The sequence below is a fragment of the Gadus chalcogrammus genome, chromosome 7 (genome assembly GCF_026213295.1).
Source record: "Gadus chalcogrammus isolate NIFS_2021 chromosome 7, NIFS_Gcha_1.0, whole genome shotgun sequence".
Taxonomy (NCBI): domain Eukaryota; kingdom Metazoa; phylum Chordata; class Actinopteri; order Gadiformes; family Gadidae; genus Gadus; species Gadus chalcogrammus.
This window is the reverse complement of record NC_079418.1, coordinates 6,771,222-6,797,122: the sequence shown is the minus strand read 5'-3', so window position 1 is coordinate 6,797,122 and position 25,901 is coordinate 6,771,222. Positions and strand designations below refer to the sequence as shown.

The 25,901-nt window shown below is 45.9% G+C and overlaps 2 protein-coding genes across 2 annotated transcripts; one reads left to right on the top strand and one right to left on the bottom strand.

The window, feature by feature from the left end:
• Nucleotides 1-257: 257 nt before the first annotated feature.
• Nucleotides 258-18,354, bottom strand: LOC130385591 (septin-8-A-like). The gene is made up of 10 exons (XM_056594167.1): nucleotides 18,074-18,354; nucleotides 17,424-17,538; nucleotides 9,834-10,029; nucleotides 7,313-7,499; nucleotides 6,300-6,461; nucleotides 5,865-5,961; nucleotides 5,206-5,374; nucleotides 4,948-5,080; nucleotides 3,824-4,014; nucleotides 258-2,606 (listed from the first exon to the last, which is right to left on the bottom strand). Exons 1-10 carry the CDS (start codon nucleotides 18,104-18,106, stop codon nucleotides 2,591-2,593), a joined length of 1,299 nt encoding a protein of 432 aa, XP_056450142.1. The 5' UTR covers nucleotides 18,107-18,354; the 3' UTR covers nucleotides 258-2,590.
• Nucleotides 18,355-18,666: 312 nt separating this feature from the next.
• Nucleotides 18,667-24,989, top strand: sowahcb (sosondowah ankyrin repeat domain family Cb). Its single transcript, XM_056594166.1, has one exon. It carries the CDS (start codon nucleotides 18,956-18,958, stop codon nucleotides 20,585-20,587), a length of 1,632 nt encoding a protein of 543 aa, XP_056450141.1. The 5' UTR covers nucleotides 18,667-18,955; the 3' UTR covers nucleotides 20,588-24,989.
• The last annotated feature ends 912 nt before the right edge of the window (nucleotides 24,990-25,901 follow it).

Genomic DNA, 25,901 nt, shown 5'->3' with positions numbered 1-25,901 from the left:
ACACTCAGGGTGGTTTGCAAATACAAAACATCATTCACAAACTAATGCATTTTGCTTCAGAAACAAATACAAATACAGAAACTAAAATCTTTCGAGTACAAAAAAAAATCCGGAAATCTGAAAGTTGCGCGTGGATCTGAAGGTCACGTGACAAACAAATGTCCTGTGAATCAGACTACACAACAGCAGGTGGCGCTGTTGAGTCAGTTTAAGGCCGCCAGGACGATCGCCTTTGTAACACGCTAAATAAATGGCAAAAAATAGGCTGAGAACGAATTCGCATTTGCGATATGTTCAATAAAACTTAATCACAGACAAAATGCGTTTTTCAGACAAACGTAATTGAGAATGCCGAATAGTTCTCTGGGAACGTAATTTTGATGCGATAGTGTTGCTCTGTCAGTGGTCAAAAAAAGCGGACGGACGTGGTATCTATAGCAACGACCTCAGATATCCAACACTGATCAAAAAAATTATTGTTTCTCTCAATCAAAGCACAAAACAGGACAACTGATGTCCATAGCCTTAACTCATACATGTTGTGTAATTAACAAGGACACGTTGGTGTAGTTGTTTTGAATAATGTCACAGATTTCACCGTTAATGTGCAGGCATTTGGTCTTCCGTTAGCCAATGGGATGAATGCTCATAGCTTCATATATTGCCGTGGAGGGATTAGGCCTACATTCTAACAAGTTGAAAACACCATGCGTCGAAAAAAGAAGCACAAGGGTACCCTTTTGCGTCAGAGGCTGAAGCCAAAGTCACTGACCGTTCGTCAAAAATCGACGCGCTCGGAGTGAGAATGTGTTGCAAATAAAGATTTTGGGGAGAAAAAAGATCGTCCTGGCGGCCTTAAACTGACTCAACAGCGCCACCTGCTGTTGTGTAGTGTGAATTTGTCACGTGACTTTTGGCACTAATTTTCCGCCTTGGTGATCCACGCGCAACTTTCAGATTTCCGTACTTGTAGAATTGTTTTGTACTTGAAGGATTTTTTTTTGTACTTGAAAGATTTGTTTGTACTTGAAAGATTTTAGTTTGTACTTGGAGGATATTTTTTTGTAATTGAAGTAATGTTTCTTTGTATGTGTAAAACATAGGCTACTGTATTTGTTTCTGAAGCAAAATGCATTAGTTTGTGAATGATGTTTTGTATTTGCAAACCAAATACAAAACATGTGAATCGTTGTGCGTGAGTAAAACACGTTTTGTGTGTGTGTGAATCGTTTTGCGTGAGTAAATCACGTTTTGTGTGTGTGGGGGGTTTTGGCATGATTCTAACTCCATAAGTTACCCCTAAGGTTTTTTTCATGACCGCCGATAAAAAACGTGTTTATGTTTTATTTGCCGGCGACAGATAAAACGACATGTTTACCCCTTGTTTTATTTGACAGCAACAGGTAAAAAACGGGTGTTACCCCATACGCTTCTTTTAATGACGACCGATTACTAAAAAAAATTTTTTTGACTCAGGCACCATTGATTTTGCAAAATCATGCTTTTTTTTTATTGTTCTCCGTAAAAAAAATCGAATTGTACCAAATTCAATCTATCACGGTTAAAAATTAGCCGACAGTGGTCAATAAACACATAAACACAGCCTGAGGAAAAAGCCATACATAATATATAATATCTATATATAACTAGAGGAATATCACCCCACTGTGTACTCGGGGTAAGTATAATACATAATAACAAGTCAATAAGAAACACTGGTCATGTAGTGAAGGCACCATAGAAACGTTGTGGTTCTTGAGCAGCTTAGCTAGCCATGAGAGCTACACGCTTTGAGAACCACAGCAGGTGAACTAAGATGGTCCATGGCCCGGAAACTGGTGAGAAGAGCCGGACTAGAGGCTGTCTGCGGCGGAATCTTCTGGCTAGACCGAGGAAACGGGCGAATGTAGCTTAGTCTGGAGCTAGCTAACTGCGATAGATCAAAATAAGCCAGAAAGTTGTAGGGTACAAACTAGCTAACTAACTATTTGTAGGGAACAAAATAGCTAACGAACTAGGATGCAAACTATCTAACTAACTAGCTGTAGGGTGCACACTAGTTAAGTAACTTAACTTACTTGACTAAGTGGGGTACAACTAGCCAACCAACTAGTTGTATGGTGAAAACTAGCTTGCCAACTGGGCTACAAAGTACCTAGCCAACTAGGCTACATACTAGCTAGCACCCCTCCCAGATAATTTAACCGGACCTCAACCACATCAATCTCATGAAATAAAATAAACCATAACCTAAACACCAAAATATGCCATCTGACATTTACACCCAAACAGTTTAAACCCTTGAACATGTAACCATGAGCATCATCCCAAAAATACTTCTCTCTACCAAAATACTTTGCCCCCCCTGTGGCTATAGAGTGAATTGCAGACACAAATTTAACGTTTAACCCAGTTAAACATTAGTTTAAATAAAGCCGTACGCTATGGCAAGATATACTAAACACACTTTAAATCACACAAAGAATAATTCAAGATTTTTTTGTTGATGTTTTCTTCTTTTTTTAAAGGTGATTTTGCTCGTCGCAACATCCAGGAATTATTGTTTTTGTCGCTTCGGTCGCAGCATTCCTCACATGAATCCAGAACTGTTGGGAAAGAAGGAAACACAATTAAAGCAACAAGATGGTGGAGAAATACTAAGGCCACGTTTACACGTAGCAGGGTATTTATAGAAACGAATATTTCCTCCCCTCCGTTTTCAAAAATAACATTGTGCACACAACATCGTTTTCAAAAAAGTTGTCGTTTACATCAAAACGCATAAGTACGCCGTTGAGCGCCATTATAACTATGCCAAATCTATGGGCGGCAGTGTAGGGAGAAGGATAAAGCCATGCAAGCCAATCAGAATCCTCAGAATCAACAACAACGAATAACCCGAGCGTCTTCCTGTAACAAACAAACTGTAAACATAGGGCGCTCATATGACGTTAAGCATTTCCTGGCGCATAATGTGACGCTTCAGAACCTAAAACCCAGTTTCTCCCCGTTGACACGACAACACATAACCGGCATTTTCAGAAATCTCCACTTTGGCCGGAGTTTTTAGAAATGATCGTTTTCTGTGATAAAAACAGCGTTTTCGTGTAAATGAGAGGCCAAACCGAGTGGAAATATCTGCGGTTTCCCTTCGTGTAAACGGGGCCTAAGTGTGTGTCTGGTGGTGTGTTCATCTCACTTCTTGCGGTCTAGTCCTTGCTGCTGTATGTGCGTTTTGTAAGTTCCGTGAACGTACATGCATGTGTGTGCTTGTGTGCTGGGTGTTGTGTTGGGTGTGTATACGTGTGTTCCTCTCACTTCTTGCAGTCCTTGTCCTTCCTCAAGGTTGTTGTGTGCGTGTGTGTGTGTCAACATGTGTGTGTGTGTGTGTGTGTGTGGTTGTGTGTCCATCTCACTTCTTGGGGTCCTTGTCCTGCTGTTGTACGTGCATGCGTACGTGCGTGTGTATGTGCGTGTGTAAATGCGTGTGTAAATGCGTGTGTACGTGTGTGTACCATGTGTGTCTCACTTCTTGCAGTCTTTGTCCTTCAGGTTGCCGCTGTGTGAGTTTGTGTGTATGTGTGTGTCAGGTTGTGTGTCCATCTCACTTCTTTTGGTCTTTGTCCTTCTTCAGGTGGCTGCTGTGTGTCTGTCTGCATGCGTGTTTCTGTGTGTACATGCTTGTGTACGTGTGTCATTCTCAATTCTTCTTCTTTGACCTTCTTCAGGTAGCTACTATGTGTGTGTCTGGTTGTGTCTGTCTGTTGTGTGTACGTGCGTGTCTGATTTGTCTGTGTCTATTGTGTGTGTGCGTGGGTCTCACTTCTTGCGGTCCTTGTCCTTCTTGAGGTTGGCCCCGCCCCCCCCGTAGCCCCCCCCCTGCAGCAGGAGCTCGGCCGCCGCCCTCTTGGTGCTGAAGCCGTTGAGCTGGTCCTCCAGGGAGCGCCTCCGCTCCTCCAGCCTCCCCTTCTCCTCCTGGTGGAGCCGCTTCAGCTGCTCAAAGCGCCCCTGGAGCTGAGGGGGGAGAGGGAAAGAGAAAGAGAGGGAGGAGAGAGTGGGCGAGGGGGAGAGAAAGATAGGGGGTGAGGAGGACAGGGGGAGAGGGGGTGAGGAGGACCGGGGCAGAGAGGGAGAGAGGGAGAGGAGGGGAGGAGGAAAAACACACAAGGGGTGCATGGATATTAGAGTCTGGATCAGGGATTAGCAACTGGCATGATAAAGAGGGACAACCTTTTTCATCATCACTAGCACTTCAACTAATTAGATATGAGAGAAACTACAAAATAATTCCTAATAAGAACTACATATTTGTAGATATATGTCTGTATGTTTATTGAACAAACATACATTAATTTAATATCTTCCATGCTCAAATGCATTTTTAACGTGTCTATACTCTTGCTAAACAACAAATACAACAATAACAATAACAGCCACATGAGTGATTGGTATTTTTCAGTGCAAAGGTCTCACATAACGTTGTCATTCAATGATGGCAGAAAACTGAAAAACAGTGGCCCAACATAAAGTGCAACAACTAGCATTATATTCAGTGCAGATGTCGTAGTTGTAGTGGCGACTTAAGTTGAAATCTTTCATGACTGATATCGTTTCTGAAGAAACTAGACACATGTGTTTGCCGTTGAATTCTATGAACAGATTTCCCATCTCGACTGAAAGGTACGGTTTTCTTGATCGAGTTTTCACTGCTCATGGCCATGGCGCTCTGTCTTTATTCCTCGCTGATGGGCCCCGAGGCCCTCGGCCCAGACATTGTTTGCATAGGAAGCGTCCTTTATCGGTGAACCGCATAATTACAATGACTGACTGAATCAGTTGCGGTTCATCAGTCAGTCGCATGCGCCCGCGGGCCGCCACTCGCCCATCCCTGCTCTAGACTCTGGGAAGTAGTCTAGAGTCCAGCAGGAAGTGGTGGCTCCATTGTACCTCTCTCTCCTTCTCCTTGAGCTCCATCTCCTTCTCTTTCACCCTCTGGACGAACGACTGCCTCATCTCCTCCTCCCTCTTCTGCAGCTCCCCCTGGAACTCCTGCCGCTTGAACTCGTACGTCTCCTGGAGACTACACACATATACACACATATATATCAAACACACACACCCACACACACACATCAGAACTTCTGCCGTTTGAACACGTTCCGTCTCCTGCAGGGGGGGGGGTCCTTGGCCGTGGGGGGGTCCTACCTGACGGGCTTGCTCTCCGGGTCTGTGTCTCTGAAGCCCATCTCCTCCAGTTTGCAGCGGCGGTAGAGCTCGTAGTGCCGCGTGTGCGTCTGCTCCCGCAGGTCCTCCATGTTCACCCCGATCAGCATCTCACGCAGCTTCACGAAGTCGCAGTGGCTCTCGTTCTCCACTGGGGGGAACCGGGGGGAGCGTCAGGCTCACCGAGCTAACGGCTGGCTTCAATTTAAGGTGGGGCTAGCCTTTAGCTGCTAAAGCTCCAGTTATGATAGTCGTTATGTGCTTTGTGTGTGTATGAATGGGTGAGTGTGTGTATGAATTGGTGAGTGTGTGTATGAACGGTTGAATGTGTTTATGAATAGGTGAGTGTGTGTATGAATGGGTGAATGTATGTCTGAATGGGTGAATGTGTGTATGAATTGGTGAATTCATGTGTAAATGTACACATTGTATGTGTGTGTGAATGGGTGAATGTATATGTGAATGGGTGAATGTATATGTGAATGTGTAAGAATGGGTGAATGTGTGAGTGAATGGGTGAATGTGTGAGTGAATGGGTGAATGTGTGAGTGAATGGGTGAATGTGTGTCCAAGCGCGTCTAAACAAAGACTAGCCCCTTAAAAATTGCAGCCCTCTTCAACCCTCAGCTCAGGGAGCTTACCTTGCACCACGCCCCAGGGGTACTGCCGCGCCTTTACCATCTTGTTCCCTATCTTCACCTCCTCTGTGCTGCCCACCACCGCAAACGGGAGGATGCCCTGGGGGGGGGGGGGGGAATTGATTTACATTTGTTATACCGAAAGGTGACTTACAACAGATCACACACGTTCACCATTTCATACACACGTTCACCCCTTTATACGCCCATTCACTCATGCATACACACATTCACCCGTTCATAAACACACACATTCACCCGTTCATAAACACATATTCACCTATTCATACACACATTCAAGTATTGGACATTTGACTGTGTCTTATTCATTCACTATGAACAAACAAGAGACCGCATGGCCAGGCAGACATAAACAAACAACAACTTCTGCCTAAACGGTGGAAACGACACGTTTTCGGATCAACAACCTGTACTCACGTTCATGGCGGAGTTGATGCTGGACACGGTCTCGTCGTCAGTGGGGAACTGGTAGATCTGGACGCCGTTGCTGACCAGCTCACTCATGATCTTCAGCTTGAACTTGTGCAGCTCGCTCTTGGAGATGGTGTCCGCCTTGGCGATGACAGGGATGATGTTCACCTGCAGAGGGACATTCCCCACAAGACACGGGGAGAATTCTTCCATGTTTGAATAAAGGTTAAAAATGTATTATTATTAATAATAATAATAATAATAATAATAATAATATAATAAAAAAATATATATTAATTTTATAACATTTATTCTTTATCTCGTGTCTTATTTTAATTACTCAAAAAAGGGACAAAAAAATCCCAGCCCAAAATTGGTGACATCATCGATCGACCTCTCACCCCTTTCCTTCACACTACCAAACAGCCTGCCCTAGCGCTGACATACCTGTCGCTGACTCAGCGATGTCAAATCCTGCTCGGTCCTGCCTCTGTCAGCACACGTTATTACCGAGGCAACCGTTTCAGTTGAGAACGCAACCCTGGGCTTAATGATAACCCCCTCAGATATGTTCTTCAAAGAGCGGCATGCACCTCTCCTCAAGTACAGGCTGCTACCGTAATGCTTGTGCTAGGAGCTGTGTGTGTGTGTGTGTGTTAGCTCTGTCAAATGTGTGTGTGTGTGTGTGTGTGACTGTGTGTGTGTGTGTGTGTGTGTGTGTGTGTGTGTGTGTGTGTGTGTGTGTGTGTGTGTGTGTGTGTGTGTGTGTGTGTGTGTGTGTGTGTGTGTGTGTGTGTGAATGAGTGAGTGCGTGCGTGAGAGAGGGACTGTGTCTGCGTGTGCGTATGTGTGTGCATGAGTGAGTGAGAGAGTGAGTGTTTGTAGTGGGCCACACAGACACAAAAAATGGCAGACTTTGCCACCCAGTTTCTCCTCTAAAACGTTCAAACTTGAGGTCCAGCTTCTCTTCTAAAATATCAGACCCTGCGGTCCAGTGCGCCCTCTCTCAAATGGCAGACCTTGCTGTCCAGCTTCTTCATGGTGACTAGGTCCAGGGACTTCAGGGAGTGGCCGGACGGGGCTATGAAGTACAGGCAGGCGTGGATGCGGGAATCGTGGTAGTTGTGCAGCGAGCGCTTTATCTTCAGCTCCTCCTGCAGGTAAGACTCGAACTGCGTGTCGATGTAGTCCACGATGTGCTGGTAGCTGAGCGCACACAAACGCACAAATGCATGCAGGGTTTTCCTTAAATTTAGGTTAATTTAGCACACGCTTTACCCGAAGCGAGATACAACGGTTAACACACACATATTCACCCATTCACACACACATTCACCCATTCACACACTTATTCACCCAATCACAAAGATTCTCCCATAGTTGACATTACATTTAGGTTCATTTAGCAGATGCTTTTACCCAAAGCGACCATTACATTTACTTTTACATTCAGGGCATTCAGCAGCAGATTTTATCCAAAGCGAATGGTAAACGGTTCATACACACATTCAAACACACACAAACACACATATTCCTAAACACAATCACCTATTCACACAAACATTCACATTCACCCATTCACGCACACATTAACCCATTACATTTACATTCAGGGCATTACATTTACATTCAGAGATTATTTTATCCTGAGCGACTTACAATAAGTACATTTGTCAGGAGAAAGAGAAACAACAATATATGAATGTTGGTACAGTAAGGATGTTCATAGAACCAAGTGCCAAACACTAACCATCACTAGGTTAACCCATTCCCCGTACACAACAGAGATAGCTAGGGTCCGACGATACACAACTAAGTAGTATAACTAAGTACGACACACAATTTTACCCAAAGCGACTTACATGGGATATACAGACATTCACCCATTCCCGCACAGATTCACCCATTCACACACTGAGGGAGGAGTCAGTTCCATGTTTTTTTTGGAGAAAAATGCTGAATGAACACATCACGTTTTCAAACTCAAAAATAATCGTTTGATAACCGTGATTGACCAAAATAATCGTGATTATGATTTTTTTTTCCATAATGAGCAGCCTCATGACCCACCTCTGCTGCTTGTTCATCTTTTACCAAAACAATTAATTAACAATTACAAACACAAACTCCAACTGAAAAAGGTGGTGCGCCGGCCCTTCAACTTCACGGTATTCAAACTCCAACCCCAAAACCGCCGGCCCTTTAAGCACCACCCCCGGTCGCTGCCGTCGTCATGGTCACCCGTTAAGGTGCAGCCACACCAGACGCGTATCTCGCGTACTTCGCGTATAAAATCGCCATTTTTTCCATAGGGAACCATTGGTTTTCACGCGTATAAGCAACATTTTACGCGCGTAACGCGCAAATGAGGCGCGTATATTTACGCGCTATACGCGCGTATATCGCGTACATTTCAAGAGTTCAAAAAATTGAACTTTTTACGCTCATACGCATGACGATTAGCCGCGTTGCCCAATCAGCGTTGAGCTTGACCCGACGTCACTGGCAGAGAGTAGTGAGCTTGGACAGAAGCATACGGCCGACATCTTTCTTTATTCTGTGTGGAAATAGTAACATAGTTACGCCATTAAATGCTTTTATGGAAACATTTCTAGCGAGAAATGTGCATTTTACTTTCATAATGTTCGCTTGGTGAATGTGAAGGATGTTTGGTTTGATAGTTATGACGAAGAGGGAACGCTCCGTTCACTTGCATGGACAGAGTCTCTGGCTACTAAGCAACCTCAACGTCTTGGCGGACTATATATCTGCTGATCAAGACTAAGAATGCTGGAAACACACCAGACACACCATGTGAAGTTATTTAACCAGATTATTGTTATTTATATCCGAGATTATTTAATCTAACCCGGTCTCAACTCTATCACCCAAACACGGCGGCGTTTGGGTTTCCTACCTCGGACTCCAGCGCAGCCACGGCCGACAACTTTCTTTATTCTGGGTGGAAATAGTAACATAGTTACGCCATTAAATGCGTTTATGGAAACATTTTTAGCGAGAAATGTGCATTTTACTTTCGTAATGTTCGCTCGGTGAATGTGAAGGATGTTTGGTTTGATAGTTATGACGAAGAGGGAACGCTCCGTTCACTTGCATGGACATGGACTCATCTAGGCGAGTGACGTAGGCGCGTATGGCGCGTATGCGACCATTTTTGACACAAAATGGTCAAGCAACATTTTACGCGCGTATCTCGCGTAAAAATTACGCGAGATACGCGTCTGGTGTGGCCGCACCTTTAGGGCTTTGAACGGCTGGATACATATTTGCACATTATTTTCGATTTGAATATTTTGTGTATTTTCTTTTAGGGGATATTTCAAAGTTGTCAGTTACAAAGTGTTTTTTTTGGAGAGAAATGCATTATGTTTTCAAACTCAAAACTAATCAATTAAATAATCGTGATTTCAACCTGGACCAAAATAATCCTGCCCTACAAATTTCCCCACTGTGGGACTAATAAAGGATTCTCTTATTTTATATCGATTTTTTCCGTAATCGAGCAGCCCAATCATCCACCTTTGCTGCTTGTTCATCTGGTCGCCGAATCCCACGGTGTTGACGATGGTGAGCTTCAGCCTCACGTTGCCTTCTTGGAGGTCGTACGTCTTGGCCGAGAGCTTCACCTTGGGCTCGAAATGGGACGACTCGGCACTCTCGAAGTTAGTGTTGAAGAGCGTGTTCATCAGGGTGGATTTACCGATGCCCGTCTCTCCTGGGGGGAGGGGGGAGGGAGGGAGAGGGAGCGAAGGAGGGAGAGAGAGAGAAAGAGAGATAGTGTGTAATATAATATATATAGTAATCATAATTATATATAATAACATTATGATTATTATATATATATTATATTTATAATAATTATTATTGGTTTGAGGTGGAGCTGTTGGAGCACTTTGGTTTCTTGAGATGATGCATCATGAATAATAATAATGAACAAGGGGATGAAAAATTAGTTGATGTATTCATAACAAGTGCCTGCGCAGAATTCTCTGTGTCCTCAGGACTGAGGACCTGCTTAAAGGAGCATTTCACCGGTGGAGGCATGAATATGTATTGAAATTGGGTCCTATATGTAGTCGAATAATAAAATAAAATTCTATAATTTGGTGCCGTCTTGACTGAGAAAAGGCAGAAAGTGACTTTTTGGCGCTTGTGGATTGAAGACAACAACTCCCACCATGCACAGCTTCGCTGGCGGCCACCATGGCGGCCACTCCCGCTGATCATCTCCGCCTATCGGACACCTCCTTGTTCCATCTACTAATGGAACAAACCAGCGTGGAGCTTGACCCGACGTCACTGGCAGAGAGTAGTGACGCTTGCACATGTAACCCATATGGAATATAGGGCTACTAAACCCATGATTATTTAAAGATGCAATTGCACGAGTTCTCCAGTAGGGCGCGCTCAACATGATTCCAGTAACAGGAAATTGCACGTGAGCACCCCGTTTCGAGGGGGTCCCCTTGAACCGTAACGCCCCGTGCCCACTACCTCCGTCAGTTGTCCGTTGCCCATTGACTTTGAATGGGGACGGACGCGCAATGCATTGTGGATCCGTCCGTTCAGTTGGAGCGTTCGCCACCGTCAGAAAGTTGAAAAATGTTCAACCTTTTCGGCAGCGACGGTTCCGTCATCCAATCAGATCGCGTATGCAAATTTAAGCACTGTGACGCGACTCGGGCTCTGACGATACTGGAAAGCGGGAAAGCGGGTCATCTTGCCTCGCAACAAGCAGGAAGAAGCGGGAAGAACCCGGCGAACCGATTTGATTGGCTGACGGATGCATCTACTAAACTACTCCCCCATCCGTTAGCAACGCCTTCCCACCTCCGTTGACTGAAGGAGGTAGTGGGCACGGGGCGTAACGGTACGGCCACACCAAACGCATTACTCACGTTAGGGGCGTCCAAACTCGGCATTTTTGCATAGGGAACCATTGGTATAGGCGCGTAGACGCGTTACATGCGTTGAAGCGTCGCGTTAGGGGCGTTAAGGCCGAATTATGCTCAGTTACGTAAGCGTAAGCGCAAGCGCAAGAGGCCCTTGCGCGCCCTTGCGCACCCCTTGCGCGACTTCTCACGTCTTGCGTGCGTCGGGCGATTTTTCTAGACATGCGTCATTTTTTACGTAAGCTTTTACGCGAGCCGCGCAGCCTGCAAGGCTGTGATTGGTCTGCTGGTCTGGTTACTACTTCCTGTCTGGAGTATCACATTTCCTGTTTTCATACCGCCATTTTTAAAAGCCATAAGGCAAGGACGACCCGGCAGGCTCATATACAAAAGCGTGAACGTGAAGTGAAGTTAACTTGGCTGCCAACACATTATGTCGTTTTAAAATGTAGAGAGCTATGCACATTTATTCAACCCCAATGATCAACAACTTCATCACCCCTGTTCCTCTGTCTGTTGCCATCATTCACTGTGTATGGGGAGAACACGATCTGGCACATAAACAAACCAACGACTCCCACAGACAAAGACGTCATTCTCGAGGTCGTCTTCAACGAAAAACTTTACTCCACATATTACTCCACCTACTGTTCTGGCGGTAAATTGCTTGGCAACACGCGCAACCTAAAAGGGAGCATGAATTGCTTTGAGTAAATTTTGCGCAACAACGTAACACCAACGCTGAAGCATGCAGCCGCCTTTAGGCGCGTCAGACGCACGTAATTACGCACGTAAACGCAGTAACGCGCCCAACGCACCAACGCCCGGAGTTCAGAAATCTGAACTTTCAACGCTCCAACGCGTGGCGCTTAGCCGCGATAGCCAATCAGCGTGGAGCTTGACCCGACGTCACTGGCAGAGAGAAGTGAGCTTTGACAGAAGCATACGGCCGACAGCTTTCTTTATTCTGGGTGGAAATAGTAACATAGTTACGCTATTAAATGCGTTTATGGAAACATTTTTAGCGAGAAATGTGCATTTTACTTTCATAATGTTCGCTCGGTGAATGTGAAGGATGTTTGGTTTGATAGTTATGACGAAGAGGGAACGCTCCATTCACTTGCATGGACAGCGTCTCTGGTTGCTAAGCAACCTCAACGTCTTGGCGGACTATCTGCTGATCAACACTACGAATGCTGGAAACACACCAGACACACATAGGCGGAGTTTCTGGGGGCCCTGCCCCCCCTGGTGGCTGAAACATGTAATGACATGACGTCAAGGAAATGGCAAAACATAAATGTTAAAAATGTATACGTACTGATATTTTAAGGTTTTGATTAAAATACATGGTAGTATGAAATGAATATGAATCCTAGCACATTTTTGTAATATATTTATTTTTCAGTAATCGTGTGACATAGTGACGTTGACTACTGTTTCCGTCCGCTACTTGGTTTCCCGCTCTCAGTATCAATCTCGCTAGCCAGTATGTAATAGCACTAGGTAAGACTATTTTCTTTAAATTAATACTCCTAGCAACCACGTTGTAATGTAACAACTGGTGTTGAACCTCATCTAAACTTGTGCCATCATGCGAAATGCGCTTTGTGTATGGAAGTAAATCTGTGCCATCGGGTTTTGAAAGCACTGAATATTTATGCATTGAAATAACCCATCTGAATTTTTTGCCTCTGAATTTAACTCTTTACATTTTCAATATATCATATTCACCTTTATTTTTCAATGTTAAAAAATTCCACGTTAAAATATTCAACGTTAAAATATTCAACTCAAATATTTTCAACGTCCAAAAATTCAGTCCGCCAAAGTCACCATCAAAATTCAGTGTACGAAATTCAGTGTTAACATCCGGGTATCCAAGAATGAGCAATCGATCCTAGATGCTAGATCGTGGTCAAACGAGTGTGCGCGTCGTTGGATACCTGACTCTCTCACGCGGGAAGGCAAAACAGATTTAGCCATGTCCAACGGCAACAGCAGCAGTAATAGTGCTTCGGTGAGTACATTTTCCTATATATATATGCCATTCGTCGGGGTTGTTTCTGTAAGATTCAGCAATGGACAATACTAACGGACACTTGTACATAAGAATGACGTTGAATTGAAAAATAGGGGTAGTTCGGAATTTTGGACATAGGGCCTGATTCCCAAGTTAGCCTTAGGCCCCGTTCACACGAAGCCGAAACGGGCGAAACCGTTACGGTTTCGATCTATCCGGTTTCGAAGTATCTCCGTAAAGACGAAGCCAAGCGAAACCGGGTAGATCTGTAGAAACGCTGTAGTACACATTCCAGGCCCATAAGGGGCGCCGCTTCTGGTACAGAAATCCAGAAGAAATGAAATAAGAAGAAGAGGCAAGCATGCGCATAAAGGCTGCCCTTATGCGCATGCTCGCATGTGATTTCTGAGACTCCGCGGGCTTAAGAGCCATTGGCTAGGAGGTCGAGGGGTGGGGCGATGACGTCATGGTTTGCGGTTTCTTTACTGATTTGTTGTAGGCAGGAATCCCGGACTTTCCACCTGTGTGTCAAATATATATAGTGCCGTGGAGACCTGGCGTGGTATGTCAAAAGCTATAGTATACTAAAAGTACCGGGAAAAGAAGGTTGCCGTTGGACATGGCTAAATCTGTTTTGCCTTCCCGCGTGAGAGTCAGGTATCTAACGAGTATGACGCGACCACTCGTTTGACCGCGATCTAGCATCTAGGATCGATTGCTCTCTCTTGGATCCCCGGATGTTAACACTGAATTTCGTACATTGAATTTTGATGGTGACTTTGGCGGACTGAATTTTTGGACGTTGAAAATATTTGAGTTGAATATTTTAACGTTGAATTATATAACGTTGAATTTTTTAACATTGAAAAATAAAGGTGAATATGATATATTGAAAATGTAAAGAGTTAAATTCAGAGGCAAAAAATTCAGATAGGTTATTTCAATGCATAAATATTCAGTGCTTATAATTCAATGTGTTTTTATTTTCAAAACCCGATGGCACAGATTTACTTCCATATTTGTGTGTGTGTGTGTGTGTGTGTGTGTGTGTGTGTGTGTGTGTGTGTGTGTGTGTGTGTGTGTGTGTGTGTGTGTGTGTGTGTGTGTGTGTGTGTGTGTGTGCGTGCGAACATGAGTGAGAACATGTTAGTGTGAAAAAAATTGTTTTGCCCCCCCTGATGCAAAAGTGAAACTCCGCCTATGCAGACACACCATGTGAAGTTATTTAACCCGATTATTGTTATTTATATCCGAGATTATTTAATCTAACCCGATCTAAACTCTATCATGCACCCAAACACGGCGGCGTTTGGGTTTCCTACCTCGGACTCCTAAATCCAGCGCAGCCACAGGCGCGTTGGCGCGTTGGCGCGTTGAACCATTTTTGAGATACACAATGATCAAGCGTCAAGTTAGGCACGTTAGACGCGTTTGGTGTGGCCGTAGCATTATGTGGTTTCACCCAAAAAATCGGCTTTGTGTGGACGGGGCCATGAAGGCGAACATCACGTCACCAAGTCACCAAGACGGGGAGACAGCGCCAGGCGACTTACGCCACTATCTGCCAATGGATCGTGGATGCCTGGGCTGATATAACAGTCTCAACTGTGGTCCAAGCTTTCACGAAGGCAGGAATAATCACTGAACTGCCAGGCAACAGCAGCGACACTGACTCGGATAATGATGAGAGAGATCCGGGCATGTTGGATGCCGTACTCGCCCAACTGTTCAATTCGGACAAACAAGAATTCGAGGGATTCGTAGACGGGGAATGAACTGAAAAAGTGAGCTTATTGTTAAGAGATATTGATATTGATCAGATATTGATGAGATATTGTTAATATGCACATTAACGTTTGAACATCGTTACCATGGGAGTGACCGGAGTTGTCAGAACGCTTAATAAACTTTGACTTTATCTGACTTTTGTTGACATTCCCTTTAGCACAGCTCGGTCTAGTCAATGCATAACGCAACCCCAGTCAAACATTTGACTGCGGTATCTTCTATTCTATGCGCCTTATAATCCGGTGCGCCCTATATATGAAAACAGTTCTAAAATAGGCCATTCATTAAAGGTGCGCCTTATAATCCGGTGTGCCTTATAGTGCGGAAAATACGGTAGTCCTCGTTTGTATTTCTTTCGAAATTGTGAACTTTTGCATGGAGCCATCTTCTATGTCAGATCCAGTACCCTCCGCCAATGTACTTCAGTTTTATGAACAGCCTCTGTTATCTTAGCTTCAGACGCTGTGGATGTTAGTTTCTGCTGGTGAAGTCCCACCCACTGGCACTGCTCTAATAGGTCTGTAGCGTCAGTGGGTCCCACCCCCTAGAGGGGGGTGGGACTAGTGGTTGTAGTCTTACGAGAATCATCCCCTCTTACACTTCCTATTTTCTTGTACGCAAAAATCGTCATATTGCGTCATTGAAAACAGGAACAGGAAGTGTTGGAGATCGATACGGATCTCTCCAGTCTCTCCAGAAAATAAGGGAATGATGCTAGACCATTCAAAAATATGCGGGGGGTTCTAAAAATACAAAGCTTATGTGAAATGGGTGAAGTTGCCCGAGACTATTCTGACCCCATAGAGATGAAGTCACTGAGGGTGCACTCACACTAGGCCATCTGGACGTGGCCGTGGCCGTTTTCACACCTAACCGTGCTCAAATCTGCCACTGCCACTTGGGAGAGGTGTGCTGCTACGGTACGGGCCGCCACAGTACAGATGCTAATGAGCCGACAAGCGCACATGCACGGCTACGCAACCTGAGCTGGATTACGTATAGTCCATGCGACGACCATGGGCATAATAAAGGCGACAAGCCTTCTTTCCCATTAAACGGTAAACATGGCGTCAAGCGGTTCAACTGTTGGTTCACGTTGGTTCCATAGAGAAGTCGAGTGTCTGTCAAAGTGCAAACTGTGTTCTCTGTGTTGTCCATTGTTGTTAAAACTCTGACTGGCGGCAGACTTTATTATGGTCCATGCAGTGGACGCTTGTTGATGACGCGTTACGACGAGATGACGTATGTACAAGAGCCTACCGTGGCCAGGCCACAGTTGCGACAGCCAACGGGCATGGCCAGGTGGCCTAGTGTGAATGCAGGCCAGAGAACAATGGGGCCAGTTGAGCATGGTTAGGTGTGAAAACGGCCAACGGCCACGGCCAGATGGCCTAGTGTGAGTGCACCCTGAGTGAGGAAGTCAAGATCAGAAGATGGAAGATGATCGGCCATATCTTGAGGCAGACTAGAGAAAGTGATTGCAATGTGGCACCGGAAGGGAAAAGAAGACAACGTGGAGAAGGACTGTGGAGAAAAAGAGGAGAGATGGTGGCTGGGGCTCACAGGATAAGCTGCAGCAGTAGACCGAGAGAAAGTGAAAGGTTCTGTAAAGGTCCGATGTGCCACAAGGCACTTGGAGGACAGGTAACAGGATAATAATAATAATAATAATAATAATAATAATAATAATAATAATGCTGTTTGACACACACTGCTAAACGGAAGAGCCACTCAAAAAGTATGATAAAGGTTAAAAGCATGCACCCACACACTAACTCACACTCGCAGGGAGAGACACGCACACAAACAATGTTTATCACATGATTGACATATTAACCAGGGACACACACAAAGATGATAGGAAGATCTAAATCAAATTAATTACATAATAACCATGGACAAACACAAAAAAATGATCTATATCAAATGAATGACAATGGACGTATACGTAAACACACGCGCACACACACACACACACACACACACACACTGGGATAACAATATCAAATGAATAACATAATCAGCAGATGCCCATGGACACACACACAGGGAGCTATATCAAATGAATGACATAATGAGCAATCACACACAGATAACTTTTCCGACACACAGGAGAATCTATATTTAATAAATAACATAATGACCATGGACACATATGTACACACAAGATATTTTCCGACACACACACACACACACACACACACACACACACACACACAGGGAGAACTATATGCAATTAATGACATAATGACCAGACACACACACACACACACACACACACACACACACACACACACACACACACACACACACACACACACACACACACACACACACACACACACACACACACACACACACACACACACACACACAAACACAAACTGAGGGGGGGGGGGTCCTCACCGATGCAGAGGATGTTGAAGCAGAACCCCTGGCAGGTTGACTTGTTGACCAGCTGATGGGGGAGACCGTCGAAGCCCACGTGACCAGACAGCGAGAGGGGGCGGGCGCTCTTCTCCTGCGCACCAATCAATGGAGGAAGTTAATGACAGTATCCTGAACACTTTAAAACGCATTCCCATGCAACAGTGTGTGTCACTCAAACTCAAACCTAGAATCGCAATAGTGACGTCATACAGGTTGAGCCTTCGACGCGATCTCTTGTTGCGTAAAAAGGTTCTGCTTGACCGGTATTTTTAGGTCATGTAAAACTAAACACTATGGTGAAATACTACAGTGATAATATGGATAAACAAGTACATACAACGGATAAACCATGGATATATTATGGAGAAACTATGGCGATACTATGGTATACTATGGAGTTACTACGAAAGTACGAGGAGATACTACGGATAAACTATCCGGAAAAGCAGTACTATGGACATACTACGGATAAGAAATACTTGAGTTAAGTTTAGCTGAGTTATATAAACCATTGACGGCTACCAGTCCACTGTTTATGGTGAGGGGGACTTTTAATGTGTAGGGCCCTCGCCCTACACATTAAAAGCCTCATTACGGGGTTAAAGTACACAAATGGGAATATTTACCCCTTGGCCCTGCTCGACATCCGACGAAATCATGATGGTTTGAGATGTTGACGGTCAAACTTTGGCTCAAAGTGTTAATTAAGCATGAATAAATCAGTGCTGCTTGACGTACTGCTGTTTGTTTGCTTTCCACATAACTTGAGAATGAAAGACAACTTTTTTTCGGGCTCATGCTACATCGCGGATTACTAATAGGGGTGCGATAGGAAATAAACTATTGCATTCTTTAAACTGTCAATATAACTGTAAAATAAACAGCTGTTTGTTTGTATTTAACTCATGTTACTTAACTCTAACCCGTTAGTTTAATTTAGATCGTTATTACGAATCCAGTCCAGCGGATTATGTTTACAATGTCCACACATACCCCCGTCGCGCACATGGTACGCCCCAACATTGAAGGTTGTAATCGGCGCCATTTTGGCTCTGAATGGAACAATTCCCCGTACACGTAGAGCGCTCACCGGGTCCAGTATGGCGTCGTACAGGCGCCAGTTTCCTCAAAGGCAGTTGCTAGGTGGCCGGGAACAAATCCAGCGTTGCCAGATTGGGCCAGATTTACCGCACAAGCTGGCGTTACTATAACAACCAGCGCCGTTCAGCCATCGTTGCCAGGTTGGGCGGGAAATCTAGCCCAATCTGGCAACACTGAACACGTCGTTGGGGACGAAACATATAACAGCCCACAACCCGCTTCGCGGCACTTGTTTATCCTCTGTCGCAATAACGAACCATCCTACAGGTATTTTCTCAGCAACGGGCGTACATTAAGAAAGCACACTAAAGAACACGGGGAGGGGATGTGTGTGACATTTTGACTGAGCGCGTTTTTAACTGCCGCTTGATCGATTATCGTCCCTAAATCAAACTTCATCGATCGCGATGGCTACCGAATGCACCCGGGACGCGATCCAAAGCTTCCTCACGGAGAGGGGGGGCCGGGTCCCGCACGCCGATCTGACGCATCACTTCCGGCGGGCCTTCCCGGAGGACGACCCCCCGCTGAGGACCGCGCTCCGCGAGACCTTCAAGACCCACGTGGACGCCGTCGCGTGCGTCAGGGTGGAGGACGGCGTGCGGCTCGTGTGCCTAAAGAAGCGCTACATGCGCCTGGTGACGCCGCACGTTGCAGCGGTCGTGGAGGCTGACCCGCGCGTCGCTGTTGGCAACGGGGCAGGGACGACGCGCGCGGAGCCGGCTGACCGACGCGCGCGCAGAGACGGAGATGGAGACAGGGAGACAAGTCCTTCTGTGCGCGCGAACAGCACGACACAGCCTGGCTCGGATTACGGAAATGACAGCCAGGTGAGAGCGAGCGCACCGCCCGTTCCTTATGTACACATCTCATCCGAGAAAACTCCCGGGTCTCCAAGCACCGCGGACACGCACGGGGAGAACGACATGGGGAACCGGTGGACTTCAAACGGCGGGAAGACTTTATCGATTGAGAGGTGCGCGCCGAGGATCGCCGTGATTGACGACTCACCGCTCCCGGTGGCGGGCGAAGGCTCCGTGTTCGTCCTACCGGGAAGCGCGCCCGGTTCCGCGTCTCAAGATACGCTTAGGCACTCCTTAGCGACGGCAGAAGAATCACAACAAGTCACTTCGGTTGACGAGGACGTGTTTGGACTTGATGACGGCGGCGGCCAAGTGGATTCTCCCGACTTCGCGACGAACCGCTCGCCGCAGGCGCTGCGCTCCATGTCGCAGCGCAACGCGTCTTTCAGCTCGACGCGGCGTGGCGACGCGGACAGCGACGCCGCATCGCCTGCGTCGTCGAACGCGGACACGGATACGGACGACGGTTCCTCCTCCGTGGCGGCGCTTGACCCGCTGGAGCACGAGTGGATGATGTGCGCTTCGGACGGCGAGTGGGAGCGCCTAGTGGCTCTGCTGACCGGCGAACCGTCGCTCGTCCTGCGCAAGGACTTCGTCACCGGCTTCAATCTCCTTCACTGGGCTGCCAAACGGGGCGACCCGGAGCTGCTCGCGTTGGCGGTGAACTTCGCCAAGCGTCGCGGCGTGCCCGTGGACATCAACACGCGGTCCAGCTGCGGCTACACGCCGCTACACCTGGCGGCTATGCACGGCCACCTTGAGGTAGTGAAGCTTCTCGTCGGGGCGTACGACGCGGACGTGGAGGTGCGGGACTACGGCGGCAAGAAGGCGGCGCAGTACCTTGCGAACGGCGCCGCCCTGGACATACGTGATATTATCGGCGCGTTTGACGACGGCGGGGAAGAGGATGCAGTCGATGGCCGGGAGGAAGGTGCTCGCTGGAGCTTCCTGCCGCACCTGAGGCCCCTGCGGATGCCTGGCGAAGGGGAGACCGGGGCCCGGGCGAGGGTGAAGCCATTGCGGAGGATGTCGTCGCTGGGCCGTGTTAAACCGAGGCTCCAGAAACTACGGGACAGGACGTCACAGATCGTCCACAGCGCTTCGTTTCGTGAGCTGGGCGTTGGCCCGGCCCGACCCAGGTCTGAGTACGTCCCTGGACCGGAACCGGCGCACTAAACAGTGGGGGAGTGGATGGATGGAAGGTTATTCGGGGGGAATTCGGGGTCGGAATCAGTAAAGTACAAGCTCAGAGTGCAGGGTCTAACTCAGGGTCCTGATCAGTCAAGTACTAGTACAAAGTGCAGAATTGAAATCAGTAAAGTTCCAGCTCAAAGTTCAGGATTTAAATCAGTAAAGAACAAGTTTCGAAATCAGTGAAGTGCAAGCACAAAGCCCAGTCATGAAATCAAAGAACCACAGCTCAAGTGCGGTTCTTTTACAGAAAATAGGCCAGATTATAAACAGCGTTTCCAGACACTGATTAATGTTTGTCTTGGAAGTTAACCTTGCTTGATTCTGCGGTATTAAGCACTGACTGATTTGATGGCAAAAAGCAGGTGGAGGGAGGGGAAATTAGGTCAAAATCAGGGTCGCAATCAGTAAAGATCCACAGCTCAGTGTTGTTCTTTTACAGAAGATAGGCCCGATTATAAAAAGCATTTCCAGACACTGATTAATCTGGCCTAGGACGAAAACCTGCTATACGATTCTTAAGTATTAAGCACCTTTTTGAGTTTGACGTATGGGCCACCTCACAGTAGTGAGGTCACTAAGCCTCTTAATGTGCTCGGGGGGTGGGGGCAGGAATGTCTTACTATCCCTAAAAAGACTCTTGAATGTCAGGCAAAGTAAATCATTGTTAGCCCCTGACAAAGACCCCTTTTCTGCTGCTTTTTGATGCTGTTTTAGACTGGGTTTCTTATGGGATTTCCCGATTTGGATTCAAAATGAACGCCACAAGTTTGTCAGGTTTCTGCTGGCTCCCCTGAGTCCAAATTCTCCCAAGCATGTGGAGGACTTTGAGCTACTTTGGCAAAGCCTCTTTCGCCTAATCCACCGCCACAGAGTTCGACTGTACCAGGGCCAAGTATGTGAACATGGGAAGGGGGGAGGAGGAGGGAGAGGAGGAAGGGGGAGAAAGATAGTTTACTTGTGCTCACTTTAAGAAAAGGTGTGGTCGTTCAGGGATTAAACTGGTCGGACGTGCTGCGTCTTGTTGCTGGGAGGGGAAGCAATGCCTGGAATATCTTCTTCTTGCGTCAACCTGATGTTTGACCTGGTTACCGACCTTTTCTGAGTCCTGTTTGTCGAACTTTGAGTCGATTTTACAATTGATTTGACGCACTCGTTAGGTAATTGCTTTTATTCGAATTGCGCTCTTAATTTAAAAACTTCTAGGAGTTTTTTTACTCCTTTTTACGCCTTGATTTTTTTGTCGATTTTAAATTAACTTGTTTTTCTTTTGATTGTATTGCGCTCTTAATTTGAAAACCTCTAGTTAATTACTCGTATTGACTTGTGCTCTTAATTTGAAAACCTTGAATGTGGTATGGCTGCTTGGTGATGGTTGCACTTTCCGCACTTTCTCGTCACTTTTTTGAAATGGGCGAACATATAATGCATAACATGATACAGGGGAATTATAGTGTTACACATGTGTTGTTTTTTTTGTGTTGACTTATATAGTGCACCTTTGCACAGCTTTTTTTTACACTAAAGGGGTTGTTTGCATTGTGTTTACCGTTTGCATTAGTTTTTCATTACATTTTGGGCGTTTTAGCAGACTAAAACCACAATATATCTGTCAGTACAGTAGGGCTGTCAACGAATATTCGAAGTTCGAATATTCGTTCGAAATGTATCCAAAAACGCGAATTAGAACGTGAAAAATAATATTAGAATGTGAAAAAACACTCCCGCGGTACAAGCGCCTCTATCTGCTTTGTGAATGAGCCTCTGTCTGTTCGCGATGTCCCTCATAATATTCTAATCTGAAAAAACACTCCCGCGGTACAAGTGTAACAGACTAGTATTATGAAGAGCGAATATATTTTATCCCCTCGGGGTTTCCGTACTTGGATATAGGTATTCCAGCTCTCACGCTGTGACTGGGTGACTTCTGATATATACTAAGTAAACGAGACTATTTTCCCTTCCACGCTTGTGTCATTCTTGTCATATAAATATCTTAGTGCCAACGCTCGGTTACACAAGCGCCCATCTGCTTTGTGAGTGAGCCTCTGTCTGTTTGCGATGTCCCTCATAATATTCGAATGTGAAAAAACACTCCCGCGGTACAAGCGCCTAACTGCTTTGTGAATGAGCCTCTGTCTGTTCGCGATGTCCCTCGTTTTAAAGTAAGGAAATGCCCAGCAGGAAGCCGCCGGATATATATATATCCCACTAATTTGAACCATGGTTTTGTCGCATTATTGACATATTGACGGCAACTGCGTAAAATAGGCAACCAGATATTCGAATAGTTCGAATTCGTGATTTTTTTCCAAACAAACATTCAAATGTAATTTTTGAGCAATTTTGACAGCCCTACAGTACAGTAAGGATCATGTTCATAGAGCCAAGTGCCAAGCACTAACTATCACTAGGTTAACCAATTCCCTGTATACAGCAAAGATAGCTAGGATAAGGTGCTACACAATGCTAAGTACTATAACTAAGTACGACATACAATAAGTGTATACATTAAGTGCCAGGACGTACAAACGTACAATAAGTGTAGGAGGGGTGGGAGTGGTTGGCTATGCAGAGTCTAGTGAACTCTGAACAAGTGAGTCTTATTTGTTGTAGTTTTAATGTTTATATCTTGTACCTAAGCACTAAAAACACTGTTAATGGGTGTCTTTTGAAAAGCTATGCATATTACGGAACCATCATTATTTTACGCCATACATCTCAAGCTACACATTAAGTTTTAATCGTAGATTTATAGGTTGTACTGGTAACGGATTTCAAAAGCAATGCATATTAAGGAACCATCATTCCTTTAACATGAGCTACAAGTTTTATAGTAGATTTAAATCGTTGGCCTCATATACTGTACTGCTAATTTATTGATTAATGACAATGATGCATAAATAATTATATTTAAGTCTAACCTGCACATCTCTAGGGCTGGATCCCAGTACGTGTGTTTGATGTGTATACTACTATGCAAGTATTGGTGGGGAGGGGCTCGTGGCCATTTTGAATGTTGAATGATGCCGTTAGCCGTAGAGCTAACATAACTAACGAGACAGATCTAACGTTGAACTGACTAATAAACTCTGTCTACACGTTATTCTGTGTGTGTTGTTGACTGCTTTCACACTGTTGATCTCATATTATAGGAGCCACATTGAAGTTTTTTTATGTTTTGATTGACTCACTAATTTCTCCATCTTTCCCACCTGTGGTGAGTGCGCACCTGCAACAGGGGCTGATTGTGCACCCTTTAAATAGGTGAAGGATACTTGCTTTGCATCCTTATTCTTTTTTATATTTTATTTACAATAAATGATGGCAAAGAATGCCAAAAGCAACTCACTTGTACAGTATACAAGAAGGCTCACCCAAGCGCTTTGCATATTTAGTTTAAAAAGGCCACAGCTAAAGAAGCAGAAAAACCCTCTGGTTTTATAGGCAGTGCATCAGCAGAGTCATGTGGTCATATTGGGGCTGGAGACCAAGAGTGCACACTTTCAATCTTCCCAGTAAAGGTTAAGGCAGCAACGGGCAGCAAGTCTTGCAGGTGTATGCTCTCTTGGACCCAGGGTCTTCTGCCACATTCTGCTCTGAGGAGCTCATGACGCATCTCAATCTCAACGGAAGGAAAACACAAATTCTTCTTCGCACAATGAATCCAGAAAAATCGGTTCCCACTCATGTTGTTTCAGGAATTGAAGTGTCAGCATTGGACAGCGATAAATTCTCACCTCTTCCGGACACTTTCACTCAAAATGAAATGCCAGTAACGACTATCTACATCCCCAGGCAGCATGACTTAGCGCAATGGGCATATTAAAGTTAAGTCAAAATCCCCTCCATCAGTCAAAGGTAAAGCTGTAGGGACCACTATCCACCAGTCCCTATCATGGAATCCGAATATCAGTCTTATTTCCAAAGCCCATCAGAGATTATACTTCCTCCGTCAGCTGAGGAAATTTAGGGTAAATCAGGCAGGCATGACACATTTTTATCGTGCAGCCATCGAAAGCGTGCTCACCTTCTCCATCCTGGGCCCCGTTTCCCGATAACGATGGATCTTCGCTCGTAAGATCATTCTCCCGATGGATCTTTCGAACCATCGATAATTTCTTTGTCGCGTTTCTCGAAACTCCTCTTGACATGAACGCGCGTACACTGCGCTAACGACGTCGTAGGATTGTAACTGTCTACTGACAAGGGGCTGAAATGGGCTATGTAGGAGGGGGAGACGCAGGAATGTCTTAAATTTAAATTGTGTTAAAATATCTCCCCATCAAGGACAACAGCAGAGTAGCCTACGAAAAAAATAGACTGCAATTATATGAATGCTAAAGACATATAAACACAATTGATTAGGCTTAAGCCGACATATCAGTCCTAAACCTGAATGCACTGCGTTTCACGGCATTTTAATTAGACTCTGAACATAGGCCTATATAGTGCAAGGGACAATGCAGTACGTCAGTGCAAATAATGGCTGGGAGACAGCGTGTGCTAGCGCTCCGTGCGCGCGAGAGAGAGAGAGAGAGAGAGAGAGAGAGAGAGAGAGAGAGAGAGAGAGAGAGAGAGAGAGAGAGAGAGAGAGAGAGAGAGAGAGAGAGAGAGAGAGAGAGAGAGAGAGAGAGAGAGAGAGAGAGAGAGAGAGAGAGAGAGAGAGGCGTCCCCGGAGTCACCTTGTTGCGATCAATACCCGAATCCGGGACAACTTTGACCCCCTCAAGGTCTACACTGACGCGGCAGTCATACAGCGCTACAGGCTGCCCAAGGAGGCCATCAGACAGCTGCTTGGGGCGATCAGGCAAGACCTCAGACGTGCTACAAGGAGGAGCTTTGCGCTCACACCGCAGGTGCAGCTCTTGGCCGCCCTCCGATTCTACGCCACAGGGAGCTTCCTGCAGGTGGTAGGAGATGGCCAGGGCCTGTGCAAGGCGTCAGTGTGCAGATCGGTCCAGGCAGTGACATACAGCCTCCTTCGTCTCGTACCGCGACACGTCCGTTTCCACAGCAGAGACGAGATGGGTGCGACCAAAGAGAACTTTTTTCGGTTGTTCCGCATCCCACAAGTGGCCGGAGACGTGGATGGAACTTTGATTCCAATTCTCACGCCCCACGTTGATGGCCACGTCTACATCTGTCGGAAGGGATATGCCGCTGTCAACTGCCAGGTGGTGTGCGACCATCAGGGCATCATCCTGGAAGTCGTAGCGAGATGGCCTGGAAGCACTCACGACTCCTTCGTGTTCCGCGGGTCCTCCATCGGACGGCTGGCTGCAGCCTCCAGGGGAGA